Below are 18952 nucleotides of genomic sequence, written 5' to 3' on the forward strand. Positions count from 1 at the left end.
AGTTGAGTTTAAATATGTTATCCATTACTCTATTGCGTATTCACAAAACACAACTTAATATTATCTAACAAATGTGATCTACTTACAAAGTAAGATCTATTGGTTCATGTAATAAATAAAGTAAGGAAAAAATAATTTTCATTACTATAATGGATTTTTATTTCTATATTGAAAAAAAATATATTAAATAATCTTTTTACAGGAGCTCCTCTGAGCAATGAGTGACGAACTGACAAATGAATGACGACGGCCTATGAGCTCCAAAGTCTAGTTCACAGTGCAGCCGGTCTTTTATAAATTATATGAGGTTTACATATTAAACAATATTCAGTCGTCGAAAATGGCGCTCTTTACTTTGACAATTTAAGTCCTTGTCTAATCACAAACACGCGACACGAGTCACCTTTCAGTTTGAACTACAACAGAGAGTATCAGTTTATTTATCTCTAATATTCCTTTTTTTAAAAAGGCTAGCCCTATAAAATACGTTCCTATAATAAAATGTTTAATATAAGTAGAATAAATCGATATTCCTCACAAACTAGTTCAGTAAAAATTTTATTATAATAGTATTTGAAGTATACAGAATAATAGTAATCGCTGTATATTTTGTTCGTTGGTTATGTACTACAAACAACAATTGTTTTACTGGTTTTTGAACCTTGGAACATTATCATCATTTAATTAAAAGCATTCGTTAAACTTAGTTCTTTAATTAAAACAGGAGATATTTAAATTCGTATTTAATTTTCCTTCACAATTAAGCTGAAATGTTTTTAAATTTTAATTAATGTTCGATTCAGATCTTCATTACTTTTAATTGGGAATGCGTTTTTAATCCTGAATAATGTTAATATGGGAACATGTACTCGCTAAGACTTTTTATATTCGAGTGCACACTAGTCGACAACACCGAGAAACCGACACATGAAATTGACAGATTCAGAAATATGGAACAGTTCTTTAAAAAACTTACAATTCTTACAAATTACGACAGATATTTCAGATAAAATCCGAGCATGTTTACACAGTGCAGAATTAATCACAATATTAATAGACAGATAAACTATTAATTTAGCTGATATTATAAGATTATTGAGTAGTTATTCGGGTTTGGCGTAACTGTATGCGTAGCGTAATAAGAAAGTCGAAGTAATAAAGAAATATTTTCCTGCTTATATCCTCATCGCATAAGTTTTTCGTATTAATAAACGAATAAGTGTTCCGATATTTATTAAATAAATATAATATTACATTAGATTTCATACATTTCATATTGATTTACTGTAATTCTTTTCTATATGTGCGTTACAAAGAAGATTTAGAGACTAAACACTAGAAAGATACATTATTAATATATCTATAGTCTGATGAACAAATACAAGTGTAGAAGATTGATGATTTCATCCAACGGGTACTTTGATTTCACGCTTGTCACATTCGAGGCGTGGTTCTATTTATATTGTTCAACGAATTCGATAAAACATTTTGAATTTAAAAAACATTAAAATTACATACATAATAACACGCAGAATTTGCATCTTATAGAACATTTTATATTTAACTACATATATTGTGCTATATAGAAATAATAATAGAACACTATTGGTCATATAGTCGATTGAACACGCTTTAATGTGCGACTTCCATCCCTATCGAATCAACGATCCTCCGTAGTGCACCGATGGACATTTGTCTATGTGTGAAAAAGTTTCTTGCTTTCGACTCCTAAAGCACAGAAAGCTCATAATCTACTTGCCTATTAGAATGTATAAATAATCACGAAAGGTTGTAGTGCCACTTTTTTCTTTTCATAAAATAGTAAGCATGATAAATAAAAGTAATATATTAAATTAAAAAAAAAATATAGTATCAACTTAAAGTAACAAAAATTTCTCACATTATTTATGAAACTACCATTTTTAATTTATTCAATTAGATAAACATATTGTATATTGGAATTATGCATACGTGCATTTAGTTTGAAATATATATAAAGAAAGAAAGAAAAAGAAAGAAAAAAAATACTTATTAACACGAAGCATAAGTGCTTCGTGTTAATAAGTATTTTTTTAATTGCGATGGCTATTCGATTTTAAATATTGTTCGAGCTAAGACCTCCACACTTATGTGATTAAAACAACACAAACTTTTTTTATTTAAATGTGTAGTATTCTAGATAAATAAATAATTTTCGATTTCTCATATCTTACAAACAATTGGTTCTTTTAATTCTTTATTAGGTTATGATGTTAGTACTTAAAATATCGATAGAAAATTCTTGAAGCGACTGGAACTTGGTGTTATTAACCCGCTCTTGTAATAAACATAGAGTTTGTCCCCGAAGTCAATTAACTTGCTTTAGAGGTTAACGACTGCCAAGTTCTTCTAAAGGCAAAATTAAGAAATTAATTTTTTTTATAACTTCTACTTCCTTAATTTTTTATTAATTAATTCGGTGTTCAATTTTAATAATATAACAGCAACATAATTAGATTGAGAAATTTAGCTGAATGGCATCCAGATAGCCAAGTAAATAAAGATTGTATATTAACAGATAGGATATGGAAAAAATGGCAAAAACGATGCCCGACAGACTTAAATAAAGTTATATTTTTGAGCAATAGCTCAAGTAAGGTAAGCAGTAACTTAATTGGGGTAAAACAAAATTTAATTAATTTTGTCGAAGGTTTTGCCTAGCTTGTAATAATTCAATTGATTAAAGTCAACTATGCATGACGGTTTAGGTACATTATCAGTGTAGAATAAAAAAGTTCGAACAAGTTGTTTTGATAGAAAATAACTATTGTTAATAATGTGACCCTTACAAAAAATACAGTTTTTGACTCCGTGATCCGAGTTTTAAAAATCTCGTAACCTCCTGGATTTTTCTGACTATTTCCTATCAACTCGAACCAATTTTTAAAATAAAATCAAACAAATCTAACCAACCTATAGAGATGGAACAAAAATATTTTTAACATTTCGGTTTCGTGTTATATATATTTAGTATTTCAGAAAGCTCGTACAATGTCATTTAATTATTGAGTGTTCAATCCGAACTTATGAATTGAATAATAGAGGAAGCTAAGTCTTGTCGCTTTGCACTTTGGTAATTGACTGACTTCTAAATAGTTCTGTAGCTTACAATGACATGAAACACTGCTAAATATAGTTAAGAAGATTTCATGATAACCATGATGCCCGGAGTCTGCCGAAGTCAATATATATGATTTCTTAGTTTTACGCGGAATAGGCAAATAACCTTTGAAAAGAATTTTTTCCAATTCTGTACTAGAGCTTGCGTCGCTTTGGCTCCCGCGATTTCATATGCAAACTCTATGGAATATTATTATTTGATCATATGTTGATGGAAAATATTTGAGATCGAACAGGGTGAACTTTATTTACATTAAACTATACTATTAATTTAATATTATAAGTTTTATGTTACCTATATGAATAAACAATTACCCTAAAATTATTTACATACAATTTAAAACAAATAACATAATACATAAAAATATATCTAATAACTAACCTTATAATTTAATTATTAAAAAAATATTAGCTGAAAAATAATAGCTGCCAGCTCTTCGTAATAATTATTATAATTTAATATTATAACATGTGTTGTCTTTTATAAAAGTATAGGCACAGATTGTTTTTAAGTTAACAACAGACAAATGAAAGCTTTTAAGTAGGGTTATATTTCTTATAAAAAATAGCACCTCTCTTAAGAGACATTTCACCTACCATTCGAGATTATGTAATGTTCAAATTTCAGTACTGTTATACAAGGACATATCCTGACTATAACATAGTATTACAAAGTGCCTGTAATATGGCGTATTCAGCTTCTAATGGCGGTAGCAGAACATAAATCCTACTGTGATGGAAGCTGCAGCTTGTTGGCTAATTCATTAGGAAACTTCGCCTACGCCGTCATTGTCTAACTTTACAAATTTACTGTCGTACTGTAGTTTCTGTTTTCAAATAAAATTTACATGCCAGTTAGAGTTTTAAATAAAATGTTTTAAAATGTGTCGTCGTGTTTTAATTATCTTTGCTAAGAAACAACTTCTAGAAGTGTATAAATGGTACTTGGCGGATCCATGCATTTTCTACATTTACGGTAAACTATGTAATCTATTAGACGAAAAAGTTTACGCATAAAATATCAAATCAAATCATTTATTCCAATTAGACCACCTTTGAATGTAAAATAAAATATAAAGATGACTCTAGTTGCCCCTTCCAAAAGTTAGCTTCGTGTGGAGAAGAATGTGTAAGAAACCCCACACTTACTCCATTAAAATAGAATTTACAACATTGTATACATTAGTTAAATAATTAGATGTGAAGATAATGTATTCCTAGAATAAAATTACTATACAGGTCTATTATTGTATTATTACTATTCATGTTCCTCACATATTTACAGTCTGAGAGATAAAAATTAAATAATTACAGTTTGCTGTATATAAAACAAAAATATGTAAAGTTAAGATATTGAAAATCTACTAGTCTATAATAGAATTAAATGATCTGATATCATTTTGATACGATGGAGTCACCTATTTTGACTTACCTGTTTACACCTGCTTGCCAGGTAGTTATACACTGAAATGAAATGAGTAGGCAAGCATACCTAGGCATATTCTGTGTATCAAAAACTATCAGTCAAATAAATTTCAATTGGTTATCAAAAGGATGAAGGTGATGAAAAAAAATCGATAAAAGTTAATTTAATTAAAAATAGCCAGTATCACTTTTCGATAGGCAAGCAATTATAGGCATATTTGTTTATAAAAAATATTTAATAAAAAATACGTCTCATCTGGTTATCAGATCGGTGAAGGACGACCTTCCACGGGCTCTTAGACCACTAGAGCGTGTACAGTTTTAAGACCGAGCAGATAATTTATCTATATTTTATTATATCGATATAATATATATAATGTAACCGATTCGCACTTGACAAAATGTTACATAAATGAGCTGAGGGTCCTCAAATGCAGATAATAGTTCCAATAATCCCTCAAAAGGGACGCCAGACCCTTCGTCATGCCCGCACCTAGGGATAAGACGTCACAAATATGTCGGATATTGTAATTCCCTTCGGCATCCTGTCATTTATGAGAATTAATAATGCACAATGGAACGTGTAATAGTTTGGTTTACAGAGAGTTTATAAATAAAATACAGGTATCACTTATTCCACATCATTAAATTTGAATCGGTAGACATCCCTACTCATCGGCAAAGAAGACGTAGGGTGTAGAGGGTGTAGGCCGAGAGAAAAAGCCAGTGTAAAAAACTCTCGGTACTCTTTTAAAATAACATATACAGCACTTATTTTGAAACAAATATTATAGAAAATCAATTAGAAGTATCCCGTAGCACTAGTACCAGGCCCTTTTATTAACTAGACAATCGTTAACTTTATAGTAGGCCTTTTTACACAGCTTTACTTTCATACATTTCTTAAATTTTTTATGAGATAATGGTTGCCTGGAAGAAATCGCTCGAAAGCGATGAAACCGCCAGGTGCCCTCCTTTTCATTTAATTACATTCAATTTTTATATTGTAATGTAACGAAGTGTAAATAAATAAATAAAAGAGCCTCTGGGAATTATTAAAGAAAAGCATCCCTTTTCCCAAAAAGAATTACTAACTTTAGATAGTCTAGTACAGGAAAATTGCAGCTTTCGTTTGTTCCGAATATCAACATCGTGCGTATGTTCAATTCTAGTTAACTCATCACTTTTTCTGTATACATATATATTATTTTCATAAATATATTGCGTGGAAACGTTGAAGATAGTAAAGGGTGCCAATTTCAACGTAAAGACGTATAAGCCCTTCGAATCAATAGATTTTCTATGTATCAATGATATATCTTATAGATATATAAAAATCAGGCCCCAAGCTTTGAAGTAAATTTATATTTAGTGTAGCCTCTAGATACCCCAGGAATCCTATGATCCCATTTTTCTTTCATAAGAACCTTTTCCTAACAATAAGAAGCACAACAAAAATGAATTAGCGAAATCGGTCCAGCCATTCACGCGTGATTCCAGTCCCATGACTGAAGGAAATAGGGATTCATTTATATACATATATATATATATATTTATATATAGATTATAAGAAATGTCTGGCCCATGCCACCCTTTTGGTGGTGACTCTCTCGATGTTTCACATAAGCTATATGTTAAGTCAAACTTTGTTCTTTTGGATACGGTCCTCACTTATTACGCAGTAGATGCTAAAGAAGTGTATTATAATTTATATATACATTAATTACTCGTATATCACACGATTATTATTATTATTTATATAGTGCAGCAATAGAACTACCCCAAGTTGTACAATTTCTTTTGATTTATGTTTTTTTACATGGGAGTTAGCTGAAATTATTGCGTACCTATAGGTATCTTTATCTAAGGCTAGTGTATAATTAATATCAATCTACAAATGTTAAAGCAGAACCACAGCTATTCTTATAATAATAATTGCTATCACAAATTGAATCATTTTCACTTACCTAAAAATTGTGCACCGATTCCCGATTCACAGCCATCAGGGGCGATATGCTTCCTAAAATATTGATACAGAGGCCCAATTGGCTCAGCTAAGTTATAATTCTACTACAACTAAAAGAAAACCAAATAAAAATTCAGCTATTATAAATGTATTATTAATTAAATATTACCTAAACACAAAAATATGTTTTACTGTTACAAGACATTTGTATTTCTGGGCGTTCTTGTAGTAATCTCAATGTTATTGAGATTGCAAAGGACATTTATACAAATATATTGCGATCATTTCCAACGAATTTATAACAATAAGCATTTATTTTTATGAATGGATATCCTCTAACGTTATTGCATTCTACGTGAAATTGAACTAAGCTTATATAGAGGGGTCGGATAAAATACGGGGTGCGTAAAATATTTCACTCCCCAGCCCTGTGTAATTATTGGCATTTTTGGGAGGAATCTCGAATTTCCGAGGTGAAATCCAGATAGGGGCTGCGACAAATAATGGACGTAAAGTAAATAGATGTGATCTTCGAGAATTCCTACCGTATTTAAGATGCTTTCGCACAAAGTACCTATTAATTCGTACGTATAAGAAGAAGAGCCTCTAAGACATTGTTAATCTTACAAATTACAATCTTGTAGTGATTTTACAATATATATCTAGGATGTAGTAGATAAATGTAAGCTTAGTTACACACGGTGCACATTTTCGTATCGAAATATATCCAGCTTTTTCTAGCTGTCTCATCTAGAATAATTTATTCTTCGTGAGCTCTTCTATTACCCAATATATTAGCTTTATTGATCGTATGTGGTGCTCCTATTTTATCCTCCCTTTACAAATTCCTATTGTACTTTCATTTGATATTTTATATTGGATAGTATTGGCAACGCTGAAGTAAAATAATACTATCTACATCTATTAGGTATTAGAAACGTAAATTATTATGAATAGGGTTTTAAAAGGACTAATAAAACCAAAATTTAAAATAGGAACTGATTTATTATATACACAATTATTTACACCGGAGCTCAGCCTACTTACCTAAATGGCCACTTGAGCAAAATTATTATTAAGTATTATGCATCACTGACTTAGTATACGTTATAAACTAGAGAAAAACAAATAGAATGTGTTAGTATCGTGGACGGTGTAAAATCACATGTACCTGTCATAAATAAATTCGTTTGTTAAATTCCAAATATGAATATAGTAATAAAGATATAAGATACGAAATAGTTCCTAATTCAAATAAATGACATGGAGAGTAAAAATTGTAAAGACTTGTAAAGAGATAAAATAAGCAGACCCGAGTAAATAGCTTGGTCTAATTAGTAAAACTATCGTTTTTAAAACAATGGCATTAAATTGACGTTCTGAGTATTAATGCTGTGATCTCAAACATTTAAAACTACTCACTTAAATTAGTATTTAATTCGTAGTAATCACGGTTAAAAGTCAACAGGTGCTATAAACGCAAATCATCGTCCGATTCACTATCACTCCCGTCAATAATAGCTTTGTGTATCTCTTCTTCAACATCCAAAGCACTTTGATGTTTTTCATCTACAGCCAATTCTTTATACGCCACCTTTATATTATCATTATAATTGTTTCTACCATACCTCTTCTTCCAACATGTGCTTAGTACATAACAAACGAACAAACCGCAAATAAAGAGAACTATCGAGAGAATCACATTAACTTTGTATTGCCAGTTTGCGTCATTTAGCTGAGGCAGGATTATATTTGGGTAGCAATAAAATTTAGGTTCAGCATCTGTTAAGTTGACGATTTGGGCATCGTCCAAGCAGGAAGAGCATTGGCTATTGTGCGGGCCAACGCACGTAGCACAGGTGTAGTGACAAGACAGGCATATCAGGGGAGCGGTGTCGTTAGTATTCGGTTCCATATCTAAGGCTTCCGAAGCTGTCGGCTTGTTATCACCCTGTCGCTTAATGACAGGCGGTCCAGCCTCCAAAGCTGTAAGGTTACGTCGCCTCGAAGTGCGCTCCAGTATTTCCCCCGCGTATGTACCGTCCGGACAAGTCTGATAGCATCGACCGTCGTACAAGTGCAAACCCTTCGCGCATTCTAATGGGAGAGAGAACAGGTATATCAGTACATGGGACAAGAATACCGACACCACCCAGCACCGTCCCAGCCTCCATGCACTTGCGTCGGCAGCATGATGCAGAAGTTCCAGCTCCAAGTTCGTAGACACAGACAATGAAAACAGGAATTGAAGGGAAACGTTTAGTAAAATCTCGTCACTGATCTCAAATAATTTTGTTGATAAATTTAAAACAAACAGACGTCTCGAGTGCTTCTTGCATGCCGGAAAGAACGTGCACAAAATTAAATGAAATCAGGAAATTCTAGGCAAAATTAGATATGAATCGTGAATGTGAAACAAAAGTTGTTAGAAGTAGGAATTAGTTTAGCGGAAAGCGGAGATACTATGAATGTTAAGCAAGTAACAAGCGAAGCGGGACATGCAACAAATAACATCGATCACACATTACTAAAGTTAGACTAATAACAATTACACGTCAGTTTGATTTATACAACATTTAGCCGACATTGATCAGAGACAAGACTTCAACTTAAATGAAAATCTATATTGATTTTGTATTAAAAGTTTTTCTTTTATTATATTTCCATCCACATCACGTTCAATATATACAAATTTAACATTTACATTTATAAATACAATTTTGGTAGCTACTTAACGCCGATTGGTGAACAATTTTACATGTATACAGCAAAACTGTTATAAAAATGGGATTCTTAACGACTTCTAGTACATCGAGCGATAGTTAAAACGTGATACAGCATTTTATTCTAGGCTATGTCATCTAGGCATTTTTACATATTTAGACCATTTAAGTTATACTAACTAGCAGTCGATGAGAAATCTTGATCGATCAGTCGTTTTAAAATTTACATTAATGAGCAATTTGTACAAGTCTCCAAATTTTATTTTACCATTATCTACTTATTATGTACAGTTAATTTTCACATATATGGATTGGCAATCACCAATATGATCACAACCACATTATGCAGTATTTATTATGTTTTTGGAACTAATAATATTCATATCTGTAACAGCCTGTTTACTTTCACAATCTCGATTTTATTAAGTGATAATAAGGTGAAATTCCAATGTTATGCAAACACGAACCGATTGATAAGTTGTTCGACTTGTTAAGCATGTGCGAGGAAAAATCGGAAGGCAACAAAGAAAGGTTTTATAAGAAAAATGTAATTTGAGGTGGAAATAAAGCGAGGGTCACGTACGTAAGGTTGATACACGATCGCAATTTAAACCCGACCGGTCGATTCTCCACTTCCCATCCTTTATAAATCTGCCAAGCCCGCTGATATAAAAATAGTCTTTAGCGATCTGATATATTGACGATAGTTAAGTATCTTTTACTATCGTTTGTAACGAGAACTGCAAACATTTAATAATGGATGTCTTTGATAATGTAAAGAAACGTAGTAAAAATTTATATTCGAGAAAACGTAAAGTGCACAGGCTATCACATATAAAGCCTAAATAACACGAACTTATCCACTTAACAAAATCCCCTTCAACTTATTATAAACGATATGTATGATTCCTCACAGCGCGTTGAAGATATTTTACTTAAAATTAATGTTTAAAATAAGTTTGAGCGAATGTAAAATATCCACACTGCGCTATCAGATCAACGATTTAACACTAATATTTAATGATTGAAAGATGTAAATGCGTACATTTGGCATCGTAATTTGTGCTCTTTGGTTAATGGCAAATAAAAGATTCTATAAACTTAACACTTGATTGTTCAGTTGTAAATTTGACCTATTGTAAACTGTGTAAACATATTAACCTATTGTAAAATATATAACTTAATTAACAAATATGGGGTTCATAAGTACGAACCGAATTTCGTTAACAAAATTTTATTATGATATTGTATTGTGATTTTATAAAATATATTGTGGGCCCTGGACAAATACATTCCGGCAGGGGTGACCCAATAACATGAACATAATTTCGAATTTGATTTTTATGGTTATGGTCACGTGACCGCGTAAGCTCATTTCATTTCAGTGGGTGTGACACGCTTGACGCAAAGTATTTTTCCAAGGGCCCTATTATGTTCATTTGCCAGCCCACCTAAGGCGTCATTAATGATATAAAATAAAAATATGATTAAGCTTATATAATAAAAATATTATTGTTAACAGTAGGAAAAATGTACGTAAATTGATTTAAACACGCAATAACTATTTACTATATCCAGGTCAATAATTACAAATAAATTTTACATTCGATAATAAATTATTCATAAAATGGATATAGAAGTATCGGTACGTGACTTACATTAAGTACCACAGAATATCTATTTATTATTATGCTACATTATTACTACTTCCACAATTTTCTACTGTCCTCTATTTATTACACCTTGGGCCACACAAAAACGCCAATGGTTGCTTTGCTCTTCCAACGTAAAATTATGAAAAAAAAAAATTCTATCATAAATTATAGATTATTTCTATATTTCATGAACTAGATTATTTTCAAAATGTTGAAACGTAATTTTGCGAGTAGTTGTCTACCCGCAAAACTTACAAAATTTGACGACAGTTTTTAGTTTATCGTGTTCTCGGGAGCAAATAGCTTAAGTCCATTTTATGTGGCCCTTGGTAAGCCCTCGGGCGTTATTCAAGCAAAATGGACGTTTTGTAATACACAATATAAAATTATGTAATTGCACTTGTTCCTAGCTCTTAATTTTGCCGATATAACAAAATACACAAGTATTGTGGACTTAACCTCAGTAATTTAAAAATATAGCTATCTAAGGTAAATAACATTGAACACCTTTATTTATTATTAAATTATTTTTAAATTACTGCGACTGGAAAGTCCGAAGATTCAAATACTTTATTCATTGTTAACGGGCTCGAGTTTATAAATTATGACAAAAAGTTTTCCTCCGAAGCCTCCGGACACGACTAAATTATCTAAATTTCAGTGGCTTATTAAATATCTTAAGTACTGGGGGAGTGACGTGGCAGTTCAAACAGTTTGTTACAAAGGTACAAAATAAAATTAATTAACAGCTTGTACTTATGTAGATAAATAATACAATTTACTAGATCACCAGCCTCGATAGTCCGCCAGGGGCGAGCGAGTCAAAATATTTATTACTCTTTTTTTTTAATAGAACAGGGGGCAAACGAGCAGTAGGCTCACCTGATTTTTAGTGATACCGCCGCCCATGGACACTCAATGCCAGAGGGCTCGCGAGTGCGTTGCCGCCCTTTTAATAATTGGTACTCTGAAGATATTAAGCTTTTGAGATATTAAGTATTTGTAAAATTTTAACACAATAGGCTATTTGACAGAATAAAAAAGTGTTATTAAGTTTATAAAAGATAGCTTTAAAAATGATACAGCGAAAAGCAACTTAAAAATATTTAGTGGCCACTGACCAATATTAGGATAGGATATATCTTTGTCTATTATTGGTCTCCGAGTTTAAGTTCGTTGAAGACTCATTTTTAAAGAGAAAGGTTTGAAAAATATGAATGTTCCATTTAAATTTTTCAGAATTAAAAAAACAAATTGTAAAGGTTATAAAGTCACTAATAAATAATCTAAATGTTGTCAAACAGCCTATTGAAAGGCATTATATTAACTTATTCAATGGATTTGTATTGTAAAAGCCCCGAGACAGTATCACAAACATATAAAACGTCCCTCATTGATGCGACATAATATTGTATACAACAAAACGAACAGCAGATGAACCTATTCCATTTCATACTGAAGTCCACTTTACAACTAACCAATATTGTTTTACTTGAACTCTATATTGTAGTGTAAGAAAAATAATTGTATTTCCAAATAAAAAATGAATTCGCTCACCCGTGACTAACTACTTCGAACCGCCAATAAGGCAATTAAACCTACCTGCCTCTCCCTAAGCTGATACCAGTTAGTGTTAAATAAGCGTCGGCCGCTGTAAGTATGAGGACAAGTAAACACAAACCTAAACATCTATGTGGAGCTTGGACGGCGTGTGTGGCACACCCACTTCCGGCCATTCCATTTCCTGGATCTTCTTCCCGTATCTGCAAGTGAAGTGAATTTCTTATCATAGTAATTATATTTTACTATTAAAATGCGTTAGAATGGACTTAGGGTTCTTCAAGAAAAGACCGTACAAATTCTTTAAAGGCCGGCAACGCACTCGCGAGCCCTCTAGCATCGAGTGTCCGGCGGCGGTATCACTTAATATCAGGTGAGCATCCTGCCCGTTTACCCCCTGTTCTATAAAAAAAATGGAAACTGTGGAGAGCGCCGTTTCGCGTATTGGTGATTGGACGGTAGAAGGGGCAATAGGACCTGCGTTTATATCTGTACTGTATATACAAACATTGATTTTGCTGAAATAATTGGATTTTAATCACACCGGTCACGTACAGAATTTGACCTAAAACCCTTCTATACATTGCTTGGATATACATTTTATCAGACCTTATTTATGAGAGCTACCCGTAACAGCACTTGTAAGCTACAATAGTATTACTTAAGCCCTTGCTTGAGGACGACCTTGGTAGGGGACGGCTAAGTTATAGTAACTTATAAAGATTCAAGTAATAGTTATAAAATTTGGAATATGGTTGAATAAGTTAATATAGTAGAAAATATAAGCTGTTAATATTTATTAATGTTATTAATATTTAAATATATTGTTTAAACTAACTACTCTTTCAGTTCTGTTAAAACGTAGAGTTATACTTGAATTCGTACCAATATTGACGTTTCCAGAGCTCAGAATAAACGAAATATCTATGCAAAGAGAAAAATATTTTAAAATTAAATTGCGTTTTATATCATCAAAACGATTTGAGCTTTGAATGCTTACATACCTGCATATTTATTCACGCTATAGATTATGTGTGTTATGTTCGATTACTGGCAATGACGGTTTTAAATTAAAAGGCACAAAAGGCTTATCTCCAACAATTGGTAAACAACGTGGTGGACAACGCTAAAGAAAACATTTAAAGACATATATTTTCATTTAAACGATGAATAAAAACGCCAAAGACAGTTGCTATTAGCCGGGATTTATTTTTCCGGTAAATGGTGCGACCGACAGGCGTTACACATAAAGTCTTCCCATCTTTGGTTTCACAACTGAATTTCACTTAACCGATTACATTAGTACTGGCTTAATATATTTTCTTAACAAAGCGATCGGTTTGTCTAAGTATTCATTAAAGAAACCTTATTGTCAGCAATATAACAAAAAATATTGACAAAAACAAATGAATACAAAATATTCTTATTATTCTCCGAAGTTGGCCGAGGATTATGCAGGTGATAATTGCCTACATTTATGTCGACTGACCAACTTCATACTTCAGAGCGGTAAAATTTACATCGTTTAAAAAATATAGAGTTATCAGAGAAAATCTATCCCATAACAATAAAGCAATATGCAATTAAGCACTAGCTTTTTTAGGTTTTGCGTGTATATTTTCGCATTCACCTCACTTAATAATAATATTCTTATTCAAAGTCAAAGTTACTCATGAACTTACCGCATGTGAGTCGTGCCAGACGAGAGCTAGGTCATCATCTATGGAGTTATGTTTGGGTTCCTCTGATGGTTCAGGTGGTAGATGGTTATTTTCATTTGTTCCACTCCAAGACGGGATATCGGGAAACTGGGGACTTTCAGGAGACGCGTCGTTATCTTGCGGCGGCGTTTCAGTACCGTAGAATATTAGCTCCCATTGACTTAATGGCCCCGCTGTAATTTATAAGGTATGTGTGTTATTTTTTGTGAAATGGTCTGCGATTTTTGTGTAAATGCAGTGTTCGGTAGGGGCTTATTATCTCTATGAGTCCATTTAAATATTTATTTCAAAGTACAAAGAAAAAAAAGTAATGTAATTATTTACTTTAAAAAAACATACATAATAGGATTAAGTTTACTTCGTTCTTTTGCAAGAAATAAATAGGATTTTTACTTTGATTATTTTTATATAAATTAAAAAGGAATACCTATTTTGTTATTGTGTAAATGTTTTATTAAAAGAAGTTCAATAGGATCTTCAATTGTATCTCAAAATGATTATAAAGATAAAAGATTTAAGTTCAAAACAAATTATAAGGACGTGTGGACATGCTAAAATGTGTGTTTCTGAAGACTGTTATACATAGCAGAGTTTAAGATGAAAGCCTACAGTTACAAAACAGCAGCTATCTACTTTATATCACTATCAAACAGTAAAAACCTGCTATCACATTTCTACTTAAAATTCACATAAACAAAACCAATGCAAAAACTACGAAAATCGCAACCTATTTCAAAATAAGCGAAATTAAAAAAAAAATAACACAACGTCAGACGAAAATTCCTAATGAAAGTTTCACTGAAAAAAATTGCGCACACAACATGCAATTGCGGTATGTAGAACAAAGGTAATTGACGTGCAAGTTCGTACAGCTGAAATAAAACGGTCGGCAAACGGACAACATGCATGTACCGTTGGCTTGCAGCGGCGCCGGATATATTCTCTGGATTTTCGGATATTGCTCGAACAGGCTTGACATCTTGCGTCCTCTAGCGTCAGCCAGGGGATCCGTCAGATCTCCTCTCAAATTCATACTCAAATCTGGGGCGGTCGTTCGAAATGTCGAGCTTTCTATCGGCGATCGAGTTGCCGGACGGCTCTGTTTTGATTTCTGCGCATTTCTGTTGGGATTCTTTGAGTTCTTATTCTTTTTTCGCTTCACTAATCCCACCGTGTAGGTGGGGACTATTGGGATGGTTTTCCCTTTGTTCTTTCGTCCCGCTTGCACTACGACGGGTCTCGTCGCGTTACTCTTACGTATTATTGGATTTCTGAAGGGTATCGGATCGTTTTTAGCAGCCGGTATGCTCGTTCCGTAGAAAGTTAATGACCAGTCTTGTAATGTCGCTCGACCTATGGTATATACAAGGTAAAATTTCGACTTTCAAAGTTTAAATTGATTCAATTGTAATAGAATTGACACCGGAGTTTAGAAAGATCTTGATTTACAGCTAACGCTTTAGGAGGCTTCAAAGTTGAAATCGATAAAGTTTGTAATCTCCCGTGAGTCTGTAACTAAATTGTATTGCAATTTCTCTCCGATCGCATTTGAGTTGAAACGTTCGTGATAGTTTCATTATTCACCGGATTTTCTGGTTATAAAGGATTAAGATCTTATATAATTAGTTTGCAAATTTGAGAGTTTATTGTGCAATTAAACTATCGGAATTATAGTATTGTCTTTTATTTACATAACTTTTACACATTTAAAGAAAAACACTTTTTTAACGGATTATAGATATGTATTATTATATTTAAACTTATAATTATTTGTACATAATTTTAAATCGATACCAACTCCGGGGAAATAAATACAGATAACACAACATTTTCTGCAGCTGTAATACTTTTTGACATTTAACACCTTTGTCTTCAGTCACCGTGACCACGCACGCTGTAAAGCACGCGAAACGTCGGTTTAAATTTAAAATTATGTACAAATAATTATAAGTTTAAATACAACAATACATAACTATAATCCGTTAAAAAAGTGTTTTTCTTTATCGGAATTATTTACTCCCAAAGATTATTAGATTCTACGAATAGAAATTATATCAGATATTGTTTTGATTGAAGTTATTATATACGTTTAGGACAAGAATTAGTCAAAAATTTTAACACATTTAATTTTCGTATATTTAGTCTACATACCCATAAATCTTCCCTCGTTAGAAACTTCAAGCAGCCACTCGCCAAGGGGTGATTCGCCCCACATATGTACTGACATGAATGGCCAGGAATTGAACCCAGCGCGGGACAAGTCATGCTGTCTGAAAATAATCACCTAGTTTTAGCTAACTTAACCTAGTTTCAGAATAGACGCTTTCTTAATCAAGCAATTTATAAGATGATTTCAGATACAAATGACGTATTTATTGAAATGGAGTATTATACAATTTTACATGCAGTTTTTTTTAACTAAACTTAAAACTCAACCTAATAAAGCAGATGGCAAAGTGGCTTCAACATGCGACTCTCAAACCTGAGGTAGTAGGTTCGAAGCCCGGGTGTGCCGGAATTTATGTCTATGCGTATCTGACATTCACTCTTACGGTTTAAACATCGTGAGGAAAACGGTATGAATAAAACTTCGATGGGTGTCAGACACAGAGCTAATCACCTACTTGCCTATTAGAAAAATAAATTATCACGAAACGGATGCTGAAATCTAAAGCCAAGACATAAAGAGGGTTGTGGCGATACTTTATAAAATAAAAAACTATAAGCATGATTGATTACTTTAACGTAGAATTTTTTTATGAAACATTTGCAACTTACGAACACAACACAAAGAAAAGGGAACACTTTTTCTTATGCAGTTTTCGCTAGTAACATGTACTCGTTGAGTATGGAAAGATGTTTAGTTCTTTATAACGTACAGTCTACATTTTATACGATGTTCAAAGCGACGTTATTACTACGTAGTTGAAGGAATACGGTAATGTTTTAAATAAGCTACATGAAACGCGCCAAGCGGCTTTTCTCTGGCTTTACGAGTTCACTGACAAGTTGAGCCACTTAGAACGATTTAATTTTCGAACATAACTTACATATATTAGCTGAATTTACTGTACAAAGGAAGTTAGGTGAGCGTTCCATGTAAGTCGTTTGTTTAATTTGCTCCAAATATTTGGGTTCTAATGTCGTTTAGAAGACAGTTATGCCTCGTGACGTCACATTTAGAAAAATATTTAACACAGAATAAAAAAGTACAGGAAAATAATTTGTTGTTACCTGGGCGTCAGTAAAGTGACCCGGGTACCAGCTGGCGAAGTGAGTGTGATACGAAGGTCACCACGACGAGTCGCCGATAACGAAACTCGCGCTTGAACATGCTCTAGGTAGTTTACCCCGGGGCAGGCGCTCACGTCCAACTGGAAGAAAATCAAGCGTTAAAAAGGTAAGTAAAGTATTTTGATTTTTTTCTTTGTTTATTAATCTAGACGGAACAGAGTTAGAAGCGACAACAATAAATAATACAATAAACTTTTATACAATATCCAGTCTTGTCATATAGAATTTGGTAAAGCGTAATTAAAATTTATTCCATATTTCAATAAGTAACGTTGAATACATCTAACCACTATTTTACTAAATTAAAGAACTTTTAGAGGCCACAGAGTAGAGAAATTGCAAAATGTGGCACACCGATATGTGGTTTTACAATATATGTGTAAAAAGCTTACTGCAGCGAAATACAGCTACCGCTAATACAAAATAAATATCTAATCGGTTAAAACACTCTTGTTTCAAAAATCAAAGCAACACAGGAATCAAATAGGAACCTAGTAAATACTTTGAATGACAATTCTGAAGACCCCATGGGGCGTTATTCCTCATTGTTTTTATAACATTCAAAAACAAGATACGTCCTACATTTAAGCTTATTAATCTAGTTTTAGCCATAAAAGTTTTTGTGTGGTCTGATTTCATTATTTTTCTGTCTGTATATGTCGTGTATTCTCGTTCGTGTACATGCATGTTGTGTTTTATAATGTAAGATTTTCTTTGTAAGTTTGCCAATTTTGTAAGATGCCAAATTTTTTAATGAATAAAAAATAGATATTAATCATTTCCATAATTTTTTAACCATACAAAGTTTCACATACAATTTAGGAATTATTTGTGATACCTATGACTGATAACAATGTGTCCCAGAATGCTCCGCTCGTAAGAATGTGCAAATATTATAATGCTGTGTGTGCTGAGGTTGATATTTTTCACAATAATATTTGTAAATTTAAAAAGATAGTTCATGGTAAATACTTGCAACCTTAATTACTAATTTAATTAATTAATATATATATATATATATATATATGTGTGTGTATGTGTATATATAGTCTACAATAACAATGCGCGGCTCTTAGACCTAGTCCTAACAACACTTCCTGGGCGTGTTGATTGCTCTGATGATCCGTTGCTTAATCCTGTTCCTCATCATCCGCCTTTAGATATACTTAGCACTGTTGATAGGTCAACTGTCATGACATCAATTATTTTCAATCAAAGAAATTTCTTTAAAGCAGATTATGACTTAATAAATACTGCTATTGATCGTGTAGATTGGGTGACACTACTAGCCTCGTCCCATTCTAAAGACGCTGTTGCCATCTTTTACTCAAAAATAAATGAAATTATTGCTGCTAGCGTGCCATTCTCTAGACCTAAATCCCGTAAGCATCCAGTTTGGTTTAGCAGAGGGCTGATAAGAGCTCTTAATCGTAAGAAGAAACTTTGGTG

The 18952-nt window shown here is 32.6% G+C and overlaps 1 protein-coding gene across 3 annotated transcripts in view; it reads right to left on the bottom strand.

The window, feature by feature from the left end:
• Positions 1 to 7535: 7535 nt before the first annotated feature.
• LOC111004261 (furin-like protease 1) overlaps positions 7536 to 18952 on the bottom strand; it is a 152571-nt gene continuing 141154 nt past the window's right edge. For 2 of the 3 annotated variants that reach the window (XM_045628246.1, XM_045628247.1), the window contains exons 11-16: positions 17444 to 17583; positions 16361 to 16479; positions 15122 to 15562; positions 14171 to 14382; positions 12610 to 12691; positions 7536 to 8647 (exon numbers count right to left, since the gene is read on the bottom strand). In XM_045628246.1, the coding sequence (XP_045484202.1) occupies positions 8022 to 8647; positions 12610 to 12691; positions 14171 to 14382; positions 15122 to 15562; positions 16361 to 16479; positions 17444 to 17583 (1620 nt within the window). In that variant the 3' untranslated portion in view covers positions 7536 to 8021. The remainder of the gene's footprint in view (positions 8648 to 12609; positions 12692 to 14170; positions 14383 to 15121; positions 15563 to 16360; positions 16480 to 17443; positions 17584 to 18952) is intronic. The other variant, XM_022275204.2, reaches the window with a different exon arrangement.

This window comes from Pieris rapae, chromosome 5 (genome assembly GCF_905147795.1).
Source record: "Pieris rapae chromosome 5, ilPieRapa1.1, whole genome shotgun sequence".
In the NCBI taxonomy this organism is placed as follows: Eukaryota; Metazoa; Arthropoda; class Insecta; order Lepidoptera; family Pieridae; genus Pieris; species Pieris rapae.